Genomic DNA, 15,325 nt, shown 5'->3' on the forward strand with positions numbered 1-15,325 from the left:
TGATTTCCAATCCAAATTCCTCATTAGCACACCCAAGTCGGTTTGAAACTGCCTCCTGAAATTCATAGCCCAGTTACGCACCCTGGAAGTCGCTAGACATGCAACAAGAAGAGGCCTATGCCGTTAGAGCGCTGCCAAGGATGACTTCAAAAGGGGTTCAACGCATTCCGAGACAACAAGGCGCTGGAATGAAGTGCACCGGAAAGTGAGCGAGTGTTTTCACTACCGTGCTCATTCCCCATCCACCCCGTCAGACAGTCTGCACGAAAACTTGGATTCTTATTGAAGGGCTTTTTGCCTGCTGACTACCTTCCTAGGAGGTAGGTAAGTACCTAAGCTAGATAAGGCACCTACCTGCCTTCGGTGAGGTATACAGTTACGGATTTGCCTATATCGCCAACCCTAACCCTTGTATATGCTACGCTCTCGCTGCCTCGACGACGACGTTAACCAACTTGGGCAGCACATCATTCCGCATCCATGGCGTATGGCCACAGTCCAGAGATACCTTGGTGCACTTGTCGCCCAGGCCATCGGCCATCATGTTCAATACGGCGGGCAAGATGCACACATCCTTCTCGCAGACAATATAAGTCATGGGCGCCTGGATGCTCAAAGAGCCGTGTTCCACCTTGTCGGTGAAGAGCCTCGTTGACTGGCATGTGGTCTTCTCTATGGCTTCCAACGCCTTGGCTTCGTCGATGTCGTTGTAGAAGATGTTCTCTGCGCCAGGATTGAGCACCAAGGCGCCGTCCTTTCAACCTTTTCAGCATCTGACTCAAGGGGATTCGGAAAGATGATGGAAGTGTTACTTACCACCGTCTCGTACCACGGTTCACTTGGCATGCGGCCGGCTTGTTCGGCGAGCGAGATCCCACCAGGGAGAACAAGAAGGGATGCGATGAATATAACAGCCTTGACCCCACCATCTAGGCCCTTGGCTCGGCGCTCCTGAACAGTGTTCCCGGCCACAGCTTCTGGGACTGTGACTCCCCCGGCACTGTGTGCGACTACAACCACCTCACGGCCGGCATCTAGATGTGGTTGTATCATCTTGAGCACGGCGGCAACGTTGTCTTGAAGGCCCTTGCTGCGCACAACATCCGCTGGCCCTGATGTATCTAGTGCAGGCGCATCCACGAGGAAGTCCTTGCGTAAGGGCTCGGCCAACCCCTCAAGATGGCTTGGCGTGTGCCATGCCCCGTGGACGAGGATGATGGCTGTTTTGTTGGGAGCAGACATGACAAAAGTGTGTTGGTGATCTATCGAGGTTATGTTGAGTGCTGGTCAAGTTGATGATGATGGCCATGAAGAAAAGGCAAACAAGAAAGGTCCAGCCGGATGTCTTGTTGCCTCTTTTAAGGCGGCTCTTCCTATGAGACCTCCCAAGAGAGGAGTCTCGCGCACTTCGGTGTTGATTTTTTTTTCATTCTGCTTGGCGATCATCTCGAACTGCTGACAATAACAGAGCTCCTGGTGAAGCACCGACAACGGAATTGGACCATCAACACGGGTTTGTAATAATATGAATTCCCCACGATAGCACGAGGACCATAGAGTGGATTAGGTCCCACGCATAACGAACAAATATCTCACAAGATCTGACAAATCTGACAATATCTGACGTCAGACAAAAATGAAAATCATGGGGGTTTACAACAACAGAGACTTTAGACTTGTCTAGAAGCTCGAATTGTCCAATTGCAATCAACAGACCGCACTAGAGATGATAGTCATAAGGGTTGGCGGCTCTCGGGTATAGCCAAATCGGGATCATACCTCGCGAGCGGCTTGGAAGGGTTAGCCACGGCTTGTATCGTTCTCTGACAATTCTCATATTTCAACATCCATAACTTGTCAAAGCGATCCTTGGACCCCTTGGTTGTAACTGACAATGGCACTGAAAATTACCCAACCGAGAACGGAACGAACCTGTAGGGCTGAACGATGGGTCTGGATAATGGCTGAATACTATAGTGGGGTTGAAAAACCTCTGGGCGCACCACTAGGATGACTCAACTAGAGGGCGACTCGGACTTGCAAAATTGACAACTTTTTTATTTTATTTTATTTTCACCAACTTTCGCGGTCCTTGAGGTATTATCGCCATCAGTTCAACCTGACAATCGGCGAAGAAACTCAATTGCCGTCCCCACCAATTCTGAAAGTCCACCACTTTCGGCCCACCCCCCTCCAACCCCAAATTCAACAATCATGGCCGCCAACGACGACCACATCCTGACGCTGTCATGCCCGGACAAGCCGGGCATCGTCCACGCCGTGACTGGCATCTTTGCCTCGCGGTCGGTCAACATTCTTGACCTGAAGCAGTTCTCCGACACGGGGTCGCAAAAGTTCTTCATGCGGGTGCACTTTGGCCCAGTGGCCGAGACGGCGGACCTCTCTGCCGACTTCTCGGCTCTGGCGTCGCAGTACGACCCCATGACCTGGGACATCCGGCCCGTGGCGCAAAAGACGCGCGTCCTGATCATGGTGTCCAAGATCGGCCACTGTCTCAACGACCTGCTGTTCCGCGCCCAGAGCGGCCGCCTCGCCGTCGACGTGGCCCTCATCGTGTCCAACCACCCCGACTTTGCGCCCCTGGCCGCCAGCCACGGCGTCGAGTTCCGCCACCTGCCCGTCACCAAGGAGACCAAGACCCAGCAGGAGGAGGAGATCCTCAAGCTGGCCAAGGAGCGCGACGTCGAGCTCATCGTCCTGGCCAGGTACATGCAGGTGCTCAGCCCCACGTTGTGCGAGGCCATGAGCGGCCGCATCATCAACATCCACCACAGCTTCTTGCCGTCCTTCAAGGGCGCCAAGCCGTACCACCAGGCCTACGACCGCGGCGTCAAGATCATTGGCGCCACCGCTCACTTTGTCACTGCTGATCTGGACGAGGGTCCCATCATCGAGCAGCGCATCTCGAGGGTCGACCACGGCATGACGCCCAAGCAGCTGGTCGATGAGGGCTCGTCCATTGAGGCTTTGGTGCTTGGGGCTGCTGTGCAGTGGTTTGCTGAGAGGAGGGTATTTTTGAACAATTCAAAGACTGTGGTTTTCAACTAGGGCCTCAGTCGGCTTACGATACATTTTATACTCAAAAAGGACCTGCCTTTTTTGGATAGGAGAAGCAAAAAGCGGGCGTAGACAAGGGACACAAAAAGATTGGTTTTAATACACATCACAAGTTGTTTCACCAATGATACCACTCGTACCAAGCAAACATGATTCAGTAATGCAGTACTTTTCTTGTCTGATAATGCTGTCTTCTCTGTCAATTTCTGTCAATGCCAGCTAGGGACAGGCCAGTCTTCCACTGCAGCAACAATTATTGATTCCAGAGACTTCAAATTAAGAAGCTGTGTGGCTCAATCTTAAGCTTATGCTTCAAAGCGATACGCCTAACTTTGTGGATTTACGAAACTGGCTGAGCCCATTCGATAATCCATAACATCACAGCTTCAAGTTAAACCAAATTTCTTCCTAGGTACATCTCTGCAAACAATTCAATCCTGCGTTCATGCATGTCGGCTTATCCCAGTTGACGCTGCCGCAGACGTTGGGCCCCACGTCGATCGCCAAGAAACTGGAGCGCGACGCGGGGTACAAAATTCGACCCTGCCGCGTGCTGAAAACATACCAGGGGAAGAAAAAAAAAGTTGCCATATAAGTAATCGTCACAGAGTTACCTACCTAGGTCCTTGAGCCAACAAAATAAGTCTCAATCCACCCCGAATCATAATCACTCACCCGAAAAAGAATGGCCCGACCGAAGCGAAACGTCCTCGCCGCCGCCGAGGAGACCACAACCCCACCAGACGCACTGGCGGCTAACCAAGCCATTGCGCGCATCATTAAGGCCGAGGGCAACAGCCTGTATTCGTGCACGCTGCCCAACGGCAAAGAAGTGCTCGCGGAGCTGGCCGCGCGCTTTCGAAACACTATCTGGGTCAGGAGAGGTGGCTACGTTTTGCTAGAGAGGGCCGACGAGGAGGAGCGCAAGGGTAGCAGGGTGGAAGGCGAGATTGTCAACATTGTGCGCGACGAGCGCGGATGGAGGAAACAACCATACTGGTGAGTGATCGCTTTATTTCCGCAAGGACACTGACAGTCCAAGTCAGCAGCTGACAGTCTTCTGTTCCATGCACAGGCCCAAAGAGTTCACAAAGAAGGTCGAAGAAGACAGCGACGATGATGAGTCGAACGTAGGAAAGATGCCGCCATCAGATTCGGAGGACGACTCTGCTTGAAAGGATGACCTGGAAAAGATGAGAACTATAAGACGGGTATATGCGTCATATTCCGTGCGCAGCGAAAGCCAGAAGGTTCAGCGCTTTGCTTCAACCTTTTTCGCGACGGGTACCTGGGGTCTAAACTCCGCCTTTGCCCCAACCATAACCGCACCCACCGTGATAGCCATCACGCCGACGACGACGCCAGAGCTCACCGGCGTGCTCGGGTAGACGTTCCACGCCCACTCCTGCAGGGCCCACAGCCCCCATTGAAGCAGGGGATGAATTCCGCTCCGCCAGAGCAGGTACGGGGTTGACCAGGCTAGATAGGCGTAGAATTGGTAGTGCAGCGACCGCGCAAATAGCATTCCAACAATGTTGGCCGTCAGCATCGTCGTCATGACATACTCTGGCGTGACTGCACGCGCCGCCGTTTGGGCCTCTTCCGCTGTAAATATTGGCCGCCCGGAGAGGAGAGGGGCGATCAGCCCGCCAATGCTTTTGCTCGCAGGCTTGAGCCACCGCTTCGTGACAAAGGCAAGCAACACAGATGCGTGGAGCGCGAGCAGCGTGATGGCAAAGGGCTTGCTCAAGAAAGTCTCCTCGCCGACGAAGCGCCAGTTGACAGTCCACTTGAACATGAACTGCCTCGAGAGTTCGAATGCTCGGCTAAGGTACCCCCATGCATTCTTGGACAAGAAAGGAAGACCGATGGCAACCTGGAGCTGGCCCATGATCGATGCGACGTTTAGCGCGCCTCCGAAACCGCGGCCGAGGAGGAGAATAACGCCCACTGCGGGCAGAGACAACAGGACGGTCATCTTGATGCCCAGTCCGAAGCTGTAGAAGACGCCTCCGAGGGACCAAGCGCGGCGTTGGAAGCAGTAGATGGCGAGCCAGAAGAAGAGCACGGCGAAGCAATCGTTGAAGCATCGTAGCACAAAGATACTGTGGAGGCGTTTCGACAAGACGAGGAGGGGGAGAACATAGGGAGGAACCTGCCATATGCCTGTTTGTTAGCTTGGACATCAATATGGAAATTGTCATGACGGCGAGCAACGTTATCGCACCTTTGCCTTTCGGTAGCACGCTATGACAACGTATAGCGTGAGTAGGTAGAGTGCACCAAACAATTGCTGCGCAAACAAGATATTCCTTCCCTCATCTGTAATGTGGTACAGGCCTGTGTAGATGTAGACGTGGCCTGCTGGGTAGACCAGAGGACCGGTGCTGCCAGTAATTTTGGTGTAATCGCGTTCGCCGGTAACATATTGTTTTATTTGCTGCATGTACGTTGTCCAGTCGATCTCGGTATCTACAGAAGCAAGTGATTTCTGTTATTAGTCGCGCTTGAAGAAAAAAAGTGCCAAGTGAGCTGCAACTGACAGGGAACCTTTTTGATGATCAGGCCACAGAGCAGACCGTCAAAGGCTAAGAGCATTGGAGGGATGGCTCTCGACAAAGGATGTCGGCCATTTGCGACATCAAAGACGAATTGAACGGGTTTCCCCAGAGTTGACGGCCTTTCTGCAGCCATTTTTGCAGATCAATGCATCCGCATCGGGGGAGTTGCGTAAGAGTCGAAGTTGCCCGCAAAGTTGACCAGGATAGAGTTTTGATGTTGCTGTTGTCGTGTTTCCCGTTGGACAGTTAGCTTCCTTGATGACGAAACACGGGAGCTTCCGCCTGGGCCCAGGTCTCGATCAGGGGTCGAATCGTGGTGGGGTTGCATCAATTCCATGCAGGGTAGGTATTACGAAGGAAGGGCATTCGGAAAAAAAGAAAAACATTTACAAGACCTCGATTGCTTCTTCAAGACAGGAACCAACTAATTACAGCTTCGGTTTTCCCTTAAAAGACTCGTCGACCAGCTCGACCACGCGCTCTGCGCAGCCATAGGACCCCTGGTAACCCCAACCCGCATGTCCATAATTGTGCACAACCCACGTCCCGTCACTCAACCTCTCCTTCTCTATCCTGACACCTCCCTCCCTGTACGGCCTCAGCCCAACTCCGTGACGGATGACATCCAAGCCAGCAACCCCCTTCCCGTCCGCAATCTCTGGCCAGAATTCGACCATGCGGGACATGATCCGCACAGCCAGGTTCGGATCCGGGTTTGGATCCCAATTGCCCTTTTGGTAGCACCCGCCAATGACAGTCCCTCCACCCGCAGCTCGCGTCATGCAATACACCATCTCATCCGGGTGCTCTGCGTCGTCTTCGGCAGCCAGGGTCGCGCCCAGCATGAGCGGGAGCTCGTTGCGCACGACGACTACCTGGCCCCTGGCGGGCTGCACCGCCGCGTCCATGACGCCGCCCAGCTTGCACGCCGTGACGCCCGTCGCGTTGACGACCAGGTCTGCCTTGGCGCCGCTGTGGTGACGCGCTGCCGCCTCGGCGATGTGGGTGAGGTTGGCGCGATTGAAGACGACGCCGTTGGCCCGGCACTGACCTACGAGCCACGGTAGGTACAGCATCGTGTTGATGCACACGGAGCCGAACTCGTTGGCGGACACCACGCCGTCAGGAAGCTCGTCCTTGCTCAGGGTTCGGAAGTCGTCAAACATTTCGCTGTACCATGGGTCCTTGGCGAATATGGGGTCCAGCGCGGTCTGGGTTTCGTTGTCTTCCGAGGCAGGTGTGCGTCGGAACAAGCGTACCTCTGTCGAAACTCAAGTCAGTGTCTTGGCCAGCTAGATTTGAGGCTACAAATGCATACTCAGTAGGTGTATCCCGGCCTCGGGAACCTCTTCAGCCAGTCGCTTCAACTCTGGAAACGTCCGCCGTTCCCAGCGGCTGTCTTCCACGGTGTTCATTCTGAGAGAGCGCGCAGCAGGGTCAGTATCTAAACGGACCTCCCCGAATCGCATCTAAGACTTAATCAGGAAATTTGAGCCTCGATGGTCATTGATTGAACGTATTAAAATAGTGTCTTACGGCAAGACATTGGCTCCTGCCCATGGTGAGGCATATTCGATATCATAGTCGCCAGGCATATGCTTTGCAATTACCGTGATATCATTGTCCTTGTTCCGTGAAAGCAGAAGGGCAGCAGTAAGGCCCGAAACACCCGCCCTTATAAGAATGGTGTTAGCACTACTGATTTATGAAGTGCAGTGTAGTCATACATGTTGGACGGTGAACCTACCCTAGTACCACTATCTTTGGCATTTTCTTATTGTTTGCAGATGAAATTTGAAATTTTATCAAAGAGATTAATGAGTATCCAGACTTTTTAGTTCCCTCGATATTACATAAAATGACAATTGACCATCGCCCATATATTTACGGGAAACTTGGAACGTAGAAACAGCGCCGCTTTATACTAAACTCGTCCGATATGACGACCGCTGTCTGCTCGTGTGGGGTCTGGCTAGGATAGATTGCTAGCCGACGGATATCCACACCGAAAAGACCTAGCCTAGGTGCTGTCCATATTGTTCGTATGGATGCCAATCGAACGAACCCCCGCGCCTCTCCGATCAACCTCGTCTTTTCCGTCGGAGACCGATTTCAAGGTCATTGCCCATCTGCTGATTTTGGATTGTGTTCGACTGCGTGAACACCAATAAGTCGTAAATAATGCTTTCTTCCGAAAGATAAGAACCAACCAATTAATTATCGACTGTCTTTTAGAGTCGCGGTGATGAACTGGTAAATACGTACGAGAGGAACGCCGATGCCGGAACGAGCTATGATAGGACGGGTGTGATTAAAAAAGAGGCATTATCGCCCGGATATGGTATATATTAGTTTTGATAGAAATTGATAGGCGTTTCCCCCAAACTTCTACCTAACCTTCCACATTGATTGATTCTGCGCTATGCGATAATTATGGCTGCAAGCATTAGACATGGCCAAGTCCAACCAACAAAGCTTCCCGTCTACCTCTCACTTCTTGAGCGCTGCAACAAACTCCTGGGGAGGATCCTGCCTGTAGCCCTGGGGGTTGTTCTTGACCCATTTCCACAGGTCCTGGCACGCATCCTCCATACGGAGCTCCGTCTTCCAACCGAGCTCCTTGTTGGCAAGCGCCGGGTTGGCCGTGAGGTCCAGCACGTCACCCTGGCGGCGAGGCACGACCTCATACGGCAGGTCACGACCCACGACAGAGCTAAAGGCCTTGATCATCTCAAAGACGGTGCTGCCGCGACCGGAACCCAGGTTCCATGCCTTGACACCAGGCTTGTTGTCTCGGAGGTAGTTGAGAGCTGCGAGGTGGCCTTTGGCAAGGTCGAGGACGTGGATGTAGTCTCGGATGGCGGTGCCGTCGCGGGATGAGTAGTCTGACAACGCAGAATCACATGTCAGCAAAGCCGCAGCAGCGCGGGCAGTAGGGTCAAAAAAGGCTTACCATCACCGAAAACGAGAAGCTTCTCCCTCTGGCCAGTCGCAACCTGACCGAGCAGCGGCAGGAGATTGAAAGGCACCCCCTGAGGGTCCTCACCCATCAGACCGCTGGGGTGTGCACCGCATGGGTTGAAGTAGCGCAGCAAAGCGCCGTTCCACATGTCGAATGGCTTATCTGCCTTCTTCAGGTTGTTGCGCTGGGCGTTGACATGGTCCGAGATGACATCCTCGATCGTCGACTTTGTCCGGCCGTATGTGTTGGTCGGGCCGATTGGGCAGTGCTCCGGGATCGGGATCATGTTCGGCACGCGGGTCGCGTCACCGTAGACGGTGGCCGAAGACGAGAAGACAATGTTGCATACGTTGTGCTTTTGCATGGAGCGCAGGAGCGAAATGCTGCCACCAACATTGACGCGGTAGTACTCGAGCGGGATCTCGCCCGACTCGCCGACGGCCTTGAGGGCGGCAAAGTGGATGACGCTGTCAATCTCGGGATGCGCATCGAAGACCTTGTCGAGCGCGGCCTCGTCGGTTATGTCGACATTGTGGAAGGCGGGTCGCTTGCCGCAGATAAGCTCGATGCGGTCGATGGCAACGGCAGAGGAGTTATAGAGGTTATCGACGATTACGACATCGTAGTCATTCTCGAGTAGCGCGAGCGAGGTGAACGAGCCAATGTAGCCCGTGCCACTGCAGAACCGTTAGTGTGAGCATCGACAGCCTCCAATGCAACGAACGGTGCTATGGTGGGGTCGTCCCTGGACAATCAGGGGGAGCGGGGGCAACCCGAAAGCAATTGGCGCGGTTTGCCGCGGGCAAGCGATCGGGAGTATTCTTCGCGGGTTCATGCAACTTACCCCGTAATCAGAACTGTTCCGCGGACCATGTTGGAGATGCTGTGAGGTATGATTGTCTTCTACGCTGATGTGTCGTGTTTGAAAACAGAATTGAGAGTCTCCAGCTGGAAACAGTCATTGCCAAGAATTAGACAGAGAGACCCAACATCGGATAGGGATGCGTCACTGTGGGCCGACCGAGACAGGGGCAAAGCCTCATTGAAAATCCCAAATCTTCCATCAATTGCAGCCGTTGTACATGGCGAGCCTACCGTAGGTTGCGGTCGGGACTTTGCGACAGGATGTGTTAGCAGTTTTTATTGTTCAACAATACTCCAAAGTAGTTGAACTTGGACGCTTCCTTGTGATGGCCTACCTACTGTACCTACATAATTGTTGCCTGGGCTAGAGCGCACACGACAAAGGTGTAATTGCTGACGGATGGGTCCAGGATTCACTGGAATGCTGCGAATGTTGTAAATGCCACACGCAATCGGTATGTGTGTCCTCAGCAAGCTTAGGTTGACTGTGCTGACATTCCAGCGAGTTCAATTGGTTTCTTCATTGTTCCTATCGTATTTTGTCCCATGAAAACGCACATTGTCTCATGATTGGATATCTGCGGTCGACACAATTTACTTAGAAAAGATGCGATGGATGCGGTCTGAGAGTCAATGTGCTGTAGGTTGGTGAGGAATTAATTCGGTTTGGCTTTGTCCGTCGGCGGGTCATCACGTGAAACCGTCCAATGGTTGGGTGGCCACCATCCCGCGTGGAGCTAGCTTTTGCCGGCAAGCGACAAACAAAGACGCGTGCAACGGTATGCCCGGACGGAGGTAGACGGCACTACAATGATGATCGCAAACGTCAAAACCGAGGACCACCAACAATGAGCAACAGTCCTTCACCGATTGTTATCGCCTGATACTGCCACAATTAATTCAAACGGATCCGGGGCCGAATGTTTCCGGCACTTGCGCGCGTCTCTTTGACCAAAAGCTTCGACGCAAGACATATTACCGATTTCAGTCCTGTAGCCCAGCCAGTCAAGTCAGTTGCGGCGCTCAGAACTCTGCCATGATTGCATTGGCGGCCTTCAAAACTTGCGGCGCGTGCACTTCTTTTTGCTCGCGGGATCTTTTCGAGCTTGTACTTCCTTCTCATCTTTGCAACTTGCAAACAACTGGAAGTTGACCTCGCTTTTCTTACCTCACTTGCACCTCACCGCTTCCACTAATCAACGCGCCTGTTGACGCGACTCGACTCGACTCTATCACCAAAAACTTCTCCACTCACCTACGGTCTATTCTCCACTTCATCTTGCGCAAGCCACGGCTTGCTTCTCACTGTGAGTTGATCTCTACAATACATAGCTGCACCGCAGATGAATCTTTTTTTTGTTTTGAGATCTATTGCCAGCTATCATAATTCTCGAGGATCCTCATTCTCACTCGCTACGAGTCTCTCTTTCCTCACTATTTGCGCCTAGCATTTCATCCGCTTTCATCTCACACTCACCTCACAAAATGCAACTCATGGATTCATTGGATTTACTAACATTGATGTAGCATCCCTGCGCTTTTCGCTGAGAATCTGATCAGGTTGAATCTTGGGAGGCGTCACCATGCCACCACCGGATCCTCCTGTACGGAGTTTCCCCCAACCCCCAATTCTTGGGTCTGTCCGTCAACAAGGTGTTAGGGCTCCCTCTCGCGTCAGGGCTGCGGCCAACAATGCAGGTCAGCCCAGTGCTTCTCCGGCCGCTACGATGGTGGCTGCCGCCACTACCCTTGCATCTGGCTTGTCGCCGCGACCTCAAAAGTTCAGCACCAATTATGGCTCAGAGGCCTTTCAGCCGTTCACTCTCGATCATAATCGCAACTACGCCATGCAGAGCACGGATCTTGGAGCGGCACTGGCCCGTGCCGCCAAGACGATTCAGTCCGACAAGCCAAAAGAGGATGGCAGAGGCGACGCGCCGGGTGCAGGGAGTGCCGCTGCGCCCGCCAACTCACTACTAGGCAAGCGCAAGGAGCTTGATCTTGCCGCAGGCACCAGGGACCCAAAACGTCAAAAGACAACCCAGGACGCTGATGAGTTGGCCGATGAAGACCAGGACTCTGCAGCAGTGATAAGGCGCACGGGCCGAGGTGCTGCCAGGCCACGGGCAAGTTCCACCGCACTCACCCTTTCTGAGCTTCCAGAAAAGCCCTATTGGGATGATCTTCCCACTCATAAGGTCCCAAGTGCTAAAAAGATAAGCTATCAGAGAACCGCGGTGCAAACGACCGAGGAAGAACCCGCCAATGAGGAAGAACCAGCCAATGAGGAAGATGACGACGACGTGGACATGATAGGTCTCGAAGAGGATTTTGTAGATGAGAATCAGGCCCCGCAAACGCCGGACCGGCAGAATGGGGCTTTCCTACAAGTACCAAACGGCCTGTCCTCGGTTGCCCCCTCAGAAAAGAGTTACAACACTGAAAGTGTGATTTACCGGGATACGACCCTTTCAACACCTCAGGGTCCTCCCTCGGGTCGTCTCCCGGGGTCTCTTTTCGATTTCTCACGTCCTCCTCTCCGAAATGCTCCTCCTGCTGCTCCTCTTCCTGCCGCTCCTCGTCCTACCGCTCCTCTTCCTGCTGCTCCTCTTCCTGCTGCCCCTGCTTCAGGTGCTCCCGCCTCGGGTGCTTCTGCGTCAGGCGATGCAGCTAGTACGAGTGCCACCGGGCAAACGACAACAATCTCCCGCGGAGCTGGTGACCCTGGAGACTTGGCAACACCTTCTCCAGAGCTCCCCAATCCAATTGCGAATCCAGTTTCTACAGCCGCCGGTTCATCGAATAACAGGAACGCAGACGTGGATATCATCAATCCCCTGAATCCTGCGCCGCTACCGCGGTCAACCCCGTTTTCGCTCCGTAGAGCGCAAACTCCGGAGTCACAGACTTACAGCTGGAACTCCAGTCCCAACCATCGAGGAATCAGGTCCCATTCAGACTCACCTAATTCGAGGCGCTATGTGGCCACACACATGAGCCATGATCTTGAAAACAACTATCCCGTCCGTGAGATGTCTGAATACGAAGATGGGCTTGAACGTGAGGCCAGAGCGCGTCAACAGCAGATCCGCAACAGTCTTCTACCTCCCGACGGCGAGGAAGAGTCGGAACCAATTCGCGACATCGGTGCTGCCCCAGCAAGACCTGAACTAACGTCTGGCTTTGTGCGCCCCCATATTGAAGCCCCTGAAACCCGAATCGGAACCGTTGCCGGAGCCAGAGGATTGTTCGCACCCAATCGCGGCCTAGGCAACACTCAGAGACGCAGCTTTCTTGCCGGAGATGGGCCTCCGAGTAGCCCTTCAAGTAGCTCTTCGAGTAGTGATGCGAGTAGCCATCGTTCACAGGGAGGTGGTCCCCCGTTGAGTCGCCATCAGAGCCAGACCGATGGTGCTCCGTTGAGTCGTCGTCAGAGCCAGAGCGGAGGTGCGCCCCAAGGTGGCTCCCAGGGCCAGGGCGGAGGTGCGCCTGGAGATGACACTCCGGGCCAGGGCAGAGGTGGCCCTGGTGACACATCGAGCCAGAGCTCAAAGAGCAAAAAGCTTCGCGAATGGGCCCAGGCCCTCGGCGCAGGATGGACTCATCTGAGTGAATTCATGTGGACAATCTTTGACACCCTCAGCCAGTGGCAGGTCTCTCTAATCCAATGCGTCTGGAATTTCTTTCAGGAACTCGCCAAGGCGCCGGCTCACTTGGCTTCATACTTGTGGAAACATTCTACACTCGGGCGCCTCCTTATCCCCCTTTTACTTGCCCTTATGGCTATTGCAATCGCGTCATCCTATGGCCGGCCCACAAGCTTTGAGGGTATTCCGTTGAACAACGGGATGGGGTGGCATATCTTGCAAGACTGGAAGGACAACCTCGGCCAGCTCGTATCGCCATCCTTTGGTCACAACTTACCAGGAAGCAATGGGAACTACAGCAAGATCGTGGCAGCTTTCAAAAGCCATGACAAGGACATCCATGAAATCAAAGACAGGGCGACGGTGCAAGATGCCGCTCTGGCCAAGCTGGAGCAAATCCTGCCAGAGTTCGTGCGCATGTCGGACGACAAGGTACCTCACGAGTTCTATGTTGCGGTCAGGGATCTGATGCAGCAAGATCCCCAGATTCCCACCTTGGACAAGGATGGTAACATCTCAGAGCAACATGCCAAGGCCATTGAGAAGCACATCGAATCATTCTTTTGGCGCTGGCTCAAGGACAATGCCCGCCAAATTCGACAAATAGCCGGCATTGGTCAAGATTCTCAGTTGTCGGACGAGGAGCTGAACAGAATTGTTCGTCGGGTGGCCGAGGAAAAGCCGTTCGAGGTCGTGAGCAAGGATGAATTCCTACAGATTCTCAAGAAGCAACTCGCGAAACATCATCATGAGACTGCTAGTCAAATGAAGGATTTCCAAGGCAAGCTCGCGGAATTTGAGCAGGCGATGGGTAGATCATCTCTATCCATGACAAAGGAGCAAATGCAGCAGAATCTGGACAAGGCTCTTCACATGTTTGCTGGCAATGCGCTGCTCGAGTCCTTCACAAAAGGCAGGATCAAGGCCACGGATGAAGAGGTTACCAGCGCAGTGAACCACTTCACAATCAGATCCGGGGCTCTGATCGACGTTTATCGCACCAGTCCTGCCTATAAATGGCCAAACAAGGGACACATGGGGCACAGGAGGTTCCAGACGGAGAACTCGAATGGACCCATCAAGAGTCCCCTCTTCGCGGGAAGCGTCCTGGATCCTTGGGAGGGTGACGGTGACTGCTGGTGTGGAGGAACGGGTCAATCGCCAAATCGTCGCCTAAAAAGCACTGGCGAGACACACAAAGTTCCCCCCATGGCGGCCGACATTGCCATCATGACAAAGCGTCTCATCCCGCAGGTGCTGCGGCTCGAGCACATCAGCGCCAAGGAGACGGTGGAGCCCGAGTCGATGCCAAAGGAGGTCGAAGTTTGGATCCAGCTCGATGACGACCAGGCAATGTTCGACCACGCTCTGTCATGGTCGTTGGCATACTTTCCCGGAGTTGACCGCTACGACCCGCTGACTGCCGATAAGTTTGTCAAGATCGGTAACTTTTTGTACCCGAACGATACCGAAGTTGGCCACTCTGGTGAGAACTTTTACTTTCCAAAGGACGTGTATCGGTTCGGGTTTGCCACGACAAAGTTCCTCATTCGCGCAAAGAACAACTATGGTGCCGTTGACCATACTTGTTTCTACCAGCTTATACTGAATGGCAAACTGCTGCCGTTGGATGAGTGAGAGAAGGCTTTGTCTTTTCTTTTTGCGTTTTTACAAACAAGTTGTGGCGCATTTGATCTATTTTAATCTCTATTTACGATGAGGATATTTGCGGAAAAGGAACATTACGGTTTTGTGGCACGGTGTGCATTTTTGTTTTCTTTGACTCGATTCGGTTGGCAGTTGGTTCTGGTCGTTGGGCGTCTTGTCGAATTGCTTGGCGTTCAGTGAGATACCCTGGGAGAAATTTCGTTTGGTGTTATTTTCTTCTCATTTATTTCTCTTATTTGATTTACTTGCATCGAGGAAGGGAATCGTCAAGGTCACAGCTCTGATTTCTCATGGTGTATGGTGTCTGGGGTTCTGCTTTACTTGTTCTAGTATCATGGTGGCTCTTTCTCGCTGCCCTCTTTTGTGATGGTAAAAGATTCAACTCGTTTTTCGCAGGTCCTTCTGGATGAAGAGTCGATTGATACGAACCACATGACGATATTCATGGACGCGTCTAGTCTCTTTGCGAAAGCCTTTGCATACAAGCTAACCACGGAAGATCTAAAGAGTAGATACCTCTTTCGGTGGGCCTCAGTCATTTCAGT

General features: G+C 53.1%; 6 protein-coding genes across 7 annotated transcripts; 2 read left to right on the top strand and 4 right to left on the bottom strand.

Annotated features, from left to right (window-relative positions):
- Positions 1 to 55: 55 nt before the first annotated feature.
- On the bottom strand, positions 56 to 1,882 carry MGG_08007 (uncharacterized protein). Its single transcript, XM_003714910.1, has 3 exons — positions 1,780 to 1,882; positions 817 to 1,610; positions 56 to 754 (listed from the first exon to the last, which is right to left on the bottom strand). Exons 2-3 carry the CDS (start codon positions 1,240 to 1,242, stop codon positions 419 to 421), a joined length of 762 nt encoding a protein of 253 aa, XP_003714958.1. The 5' UTR covers positions 1,243 to 1,610; positions 1,780 to 1,882; the 3' UTR covers positions 56 to 418.
- A 148-nt stretch (positions 1,883 to 2,030) lies between these two features.
- MGG_08008 (formyltetrahydrofolate deformylase) lies at positions 2,031 to 3,259 on the top strand. Its single transcript, XM_003714911.1, has one exon. It carries the CDS (start codon positions 2,215 to 2,217, stop codon positions 3,067 to 3,069), a length of 855 nt encoding a protein of 284 aa, XP_003714959.1. The 5' UTR covers positions 2,031 to 2,214; the 3' UTR covers positions 3,070 to 3,259.
- MGG_08010 (dolichyl-P-Man:Man(5)GlcNAc(2)-PP-dolichyl mannosyltransferase) lies at positions 3,222 to 5,883 on the bottom strand. The gene is made up of 3 exons (XM_003714912.1): positions 5,622 to 5,883; positions 5,306 to 5,550; positions 3,222 to 5,233 (listed from the first exon to the last, which is right to left on the bottom strand). The coding sequence occupies exons 1-3, from the start codon at positions 5,770 to 5,772 to the stop codon at positions 4,331 to 4,333; spliced, it is 1,299 nt and encodes a 432-aa protein (XP_003714960.1). The 5' UTR covers positions 5,773 to 5,883; the 3' UTR covers positions 3,222 to 4,330.
- Positions 5,884 to 6,022: 139 nt separating this feature from the next.
- Positions 6,023 to 7,588, bottom strand: MGG_08011 (D-amino-acid oxidase). The gene is made up of 4 exons (XM_003714913.1): positions 7,387 to 7,588; positions 7,176 to 7,313; positions 6,958 to 7,055; positions 6,023 to 6,900 (listed from the first exon to the last, which is right to left on the bottom strand). Exons 1-4 carry the CDS (start codon positions 7,407 to 7,409, stop codon positions 6,068 to 6,070), a joined length of 1,092 nt encoding a protein of 363 aa, XP_003714961.1. The 5' UTR covers positions 7,410 to 7,588; the 3' UTR covers positions 6,023 to 6,067.
- Positions 7,589 to 7,838: 250 nt separating this feature from the next.
- Positions 7,839 to 10,101, bottom strand: MGG_08012 (UDP-glucose 4-epimerase). Its single transcript, XM_003714914.1, has 4 exons — positions 9,801 to 10,101; positions 9,446 to 9,714; positions 8,593 to 9,278; positions 7,839 to 8,524 (listed from the first exon to the last, which is right to left on the bottom strand). The coding sequence occupies exons 2-4, from the start codon at positions 9,472 to 9,474 to the stop codon at positions 8,130 to 8,132; spliced, it is 1,110 nt and encodes a 369-aa protein (XP_003714962.1). The 5' UTR covers positions 9,475 to 9,714; positions 9,801 to 10,101; the 3' UTR covers positions 7,839 to 8,129.
- Positions 10,102 to 10,236: 135 nt separating this feature from the next.
- On the top strand, positions 10,237 to 15,306 carry MGG_15339 (the record flags this gene model as incomplete). Of its 2 annotated transcripts, XM_003714915.1 has the most annotated exons (3): positions 10,237 to 10,772; positions 10,993 to 11,591; positions 11,694 to 14,750. In XM_003714915.1, the coding sequence occupies 2 exons, from the start codon at positions 11,049 to 11,051 to the stop codon at positions 14,748 to 14,750; spliced, it is 3,600 nt and encodes a 1,199-aa protein (XP_003714963.1). The 2 variants fall into 2 exon arrangements, with proteins under 2 accessions (XP_003714963.1, XP_003714964.1); XM_003714916.1 differs by lacking the exon at positions 10,237 to 10,772 and having other exon boundaries at positions 11,049 to 15,306.
- Between the last annotated feature and the right edge of the window lie 19 nt (positions 15,307 to 15,325).

The sequence above is a fragment of the Pyricularia oryzae genome, chromosome 2, assembly GCF_000002495.2.
Source record: "Pyricularia oryzae 70-15 chromosome 2, whole genome shotgun sequence".
NCBI classification, from domain to species: domain Eukaryota; kingdom Fungi; phylum Ascomycota; class Sordariomycetes; order Magnaporthales; family Pyriculariaceae; genus Pyricularia; species Pyricularia oryzae.

Excerpts from the sequence above, each read along its gene's own strand:
- MGG_08007 (XM_003714910.1), bottom strand. The coding sequence starts at position 1,242 with ATGTCTGCTCCCAACAAAACAGCCATCATCCTCGTCCACGGGGCATGG. Across the intron at positions 755-816 it reads AACCGTGGTACGAGACGGTG|GACGGCGCCTTGGTGCTCAA; the intron begins GTAAGTAACACT and ends AAAGGTTGAAAG.
- MGG_08008 (XM_003714911.1), top strand. The coding sequence starts at position 2,215 with ATGGCCGCCAACGACGACCACATCCTGACGCTGTCATGCCCGGACAAG.
- MGG_08010 (XM_003714912.1), bottom strand. The coding sequence starts at position 5,772 with ATGGCTGCAGAAAGGCCGTCAACTCTGGGGAAACCCGTTCAATTCGTC. Across the intron at positions 5,551-5,621 it reads GATCATCAAAAAGGTTCCCT|ATACCGAGATCGACTGGACA; the intron begins GTCAGTTGCAGC and ends TTGCTTCTGTAG. Across the intron at positions 5,234-5,305 it reads CGTGCTACCGAAAGGCAAAG|GTTCCTCCCTATGTTCTCCC; the intron begins GTGCGATAACGT and ends GGCATATGGCAG.
- MGG_08011 (XM_003714913.1), bottom strand. The coding sequence starts at position 7,409 with ATGCCAAAGATAGTGGTACTAGG. Across the intron at positions 7,314-7,386 it reads CCAAAGATAGTGGTACTAGG|GGCGGGTGTTTCGGGCCTTA; the intron begins GTAGGTTCACCG and ends CATTCTTATAAG. Across the intron at positions 6,901-6,957 it reads GGCCGGGATACACCTACTGA|AGGTACGCTTGTTCCGACGC; the intron begins GTATGCATTTGT and ends GAGTTTCGACAG.
- MGG_08012 (XM_003714914.1), bottom strand. The coding sequence starts at position 9,474 with ATGGTCCGCGGAACAGTTCTGATTACGGG. Across the intron at positions 9,279-9,445 it reads GGAACAGTTCTGATTACGGG|TGGCACGGGCTACATTGGCT; the intron begins GTAAGTTGCATG and ends ACGGTTCTGCAG. Across the intron at positions 8,525-8,592 it reads GCTTCTCGTTTTCGGTGATG|ACTACTCATCCCGCGACGGC; the intron begins GTAAGCCTTTTT and ends CTGCGTTGTCAG.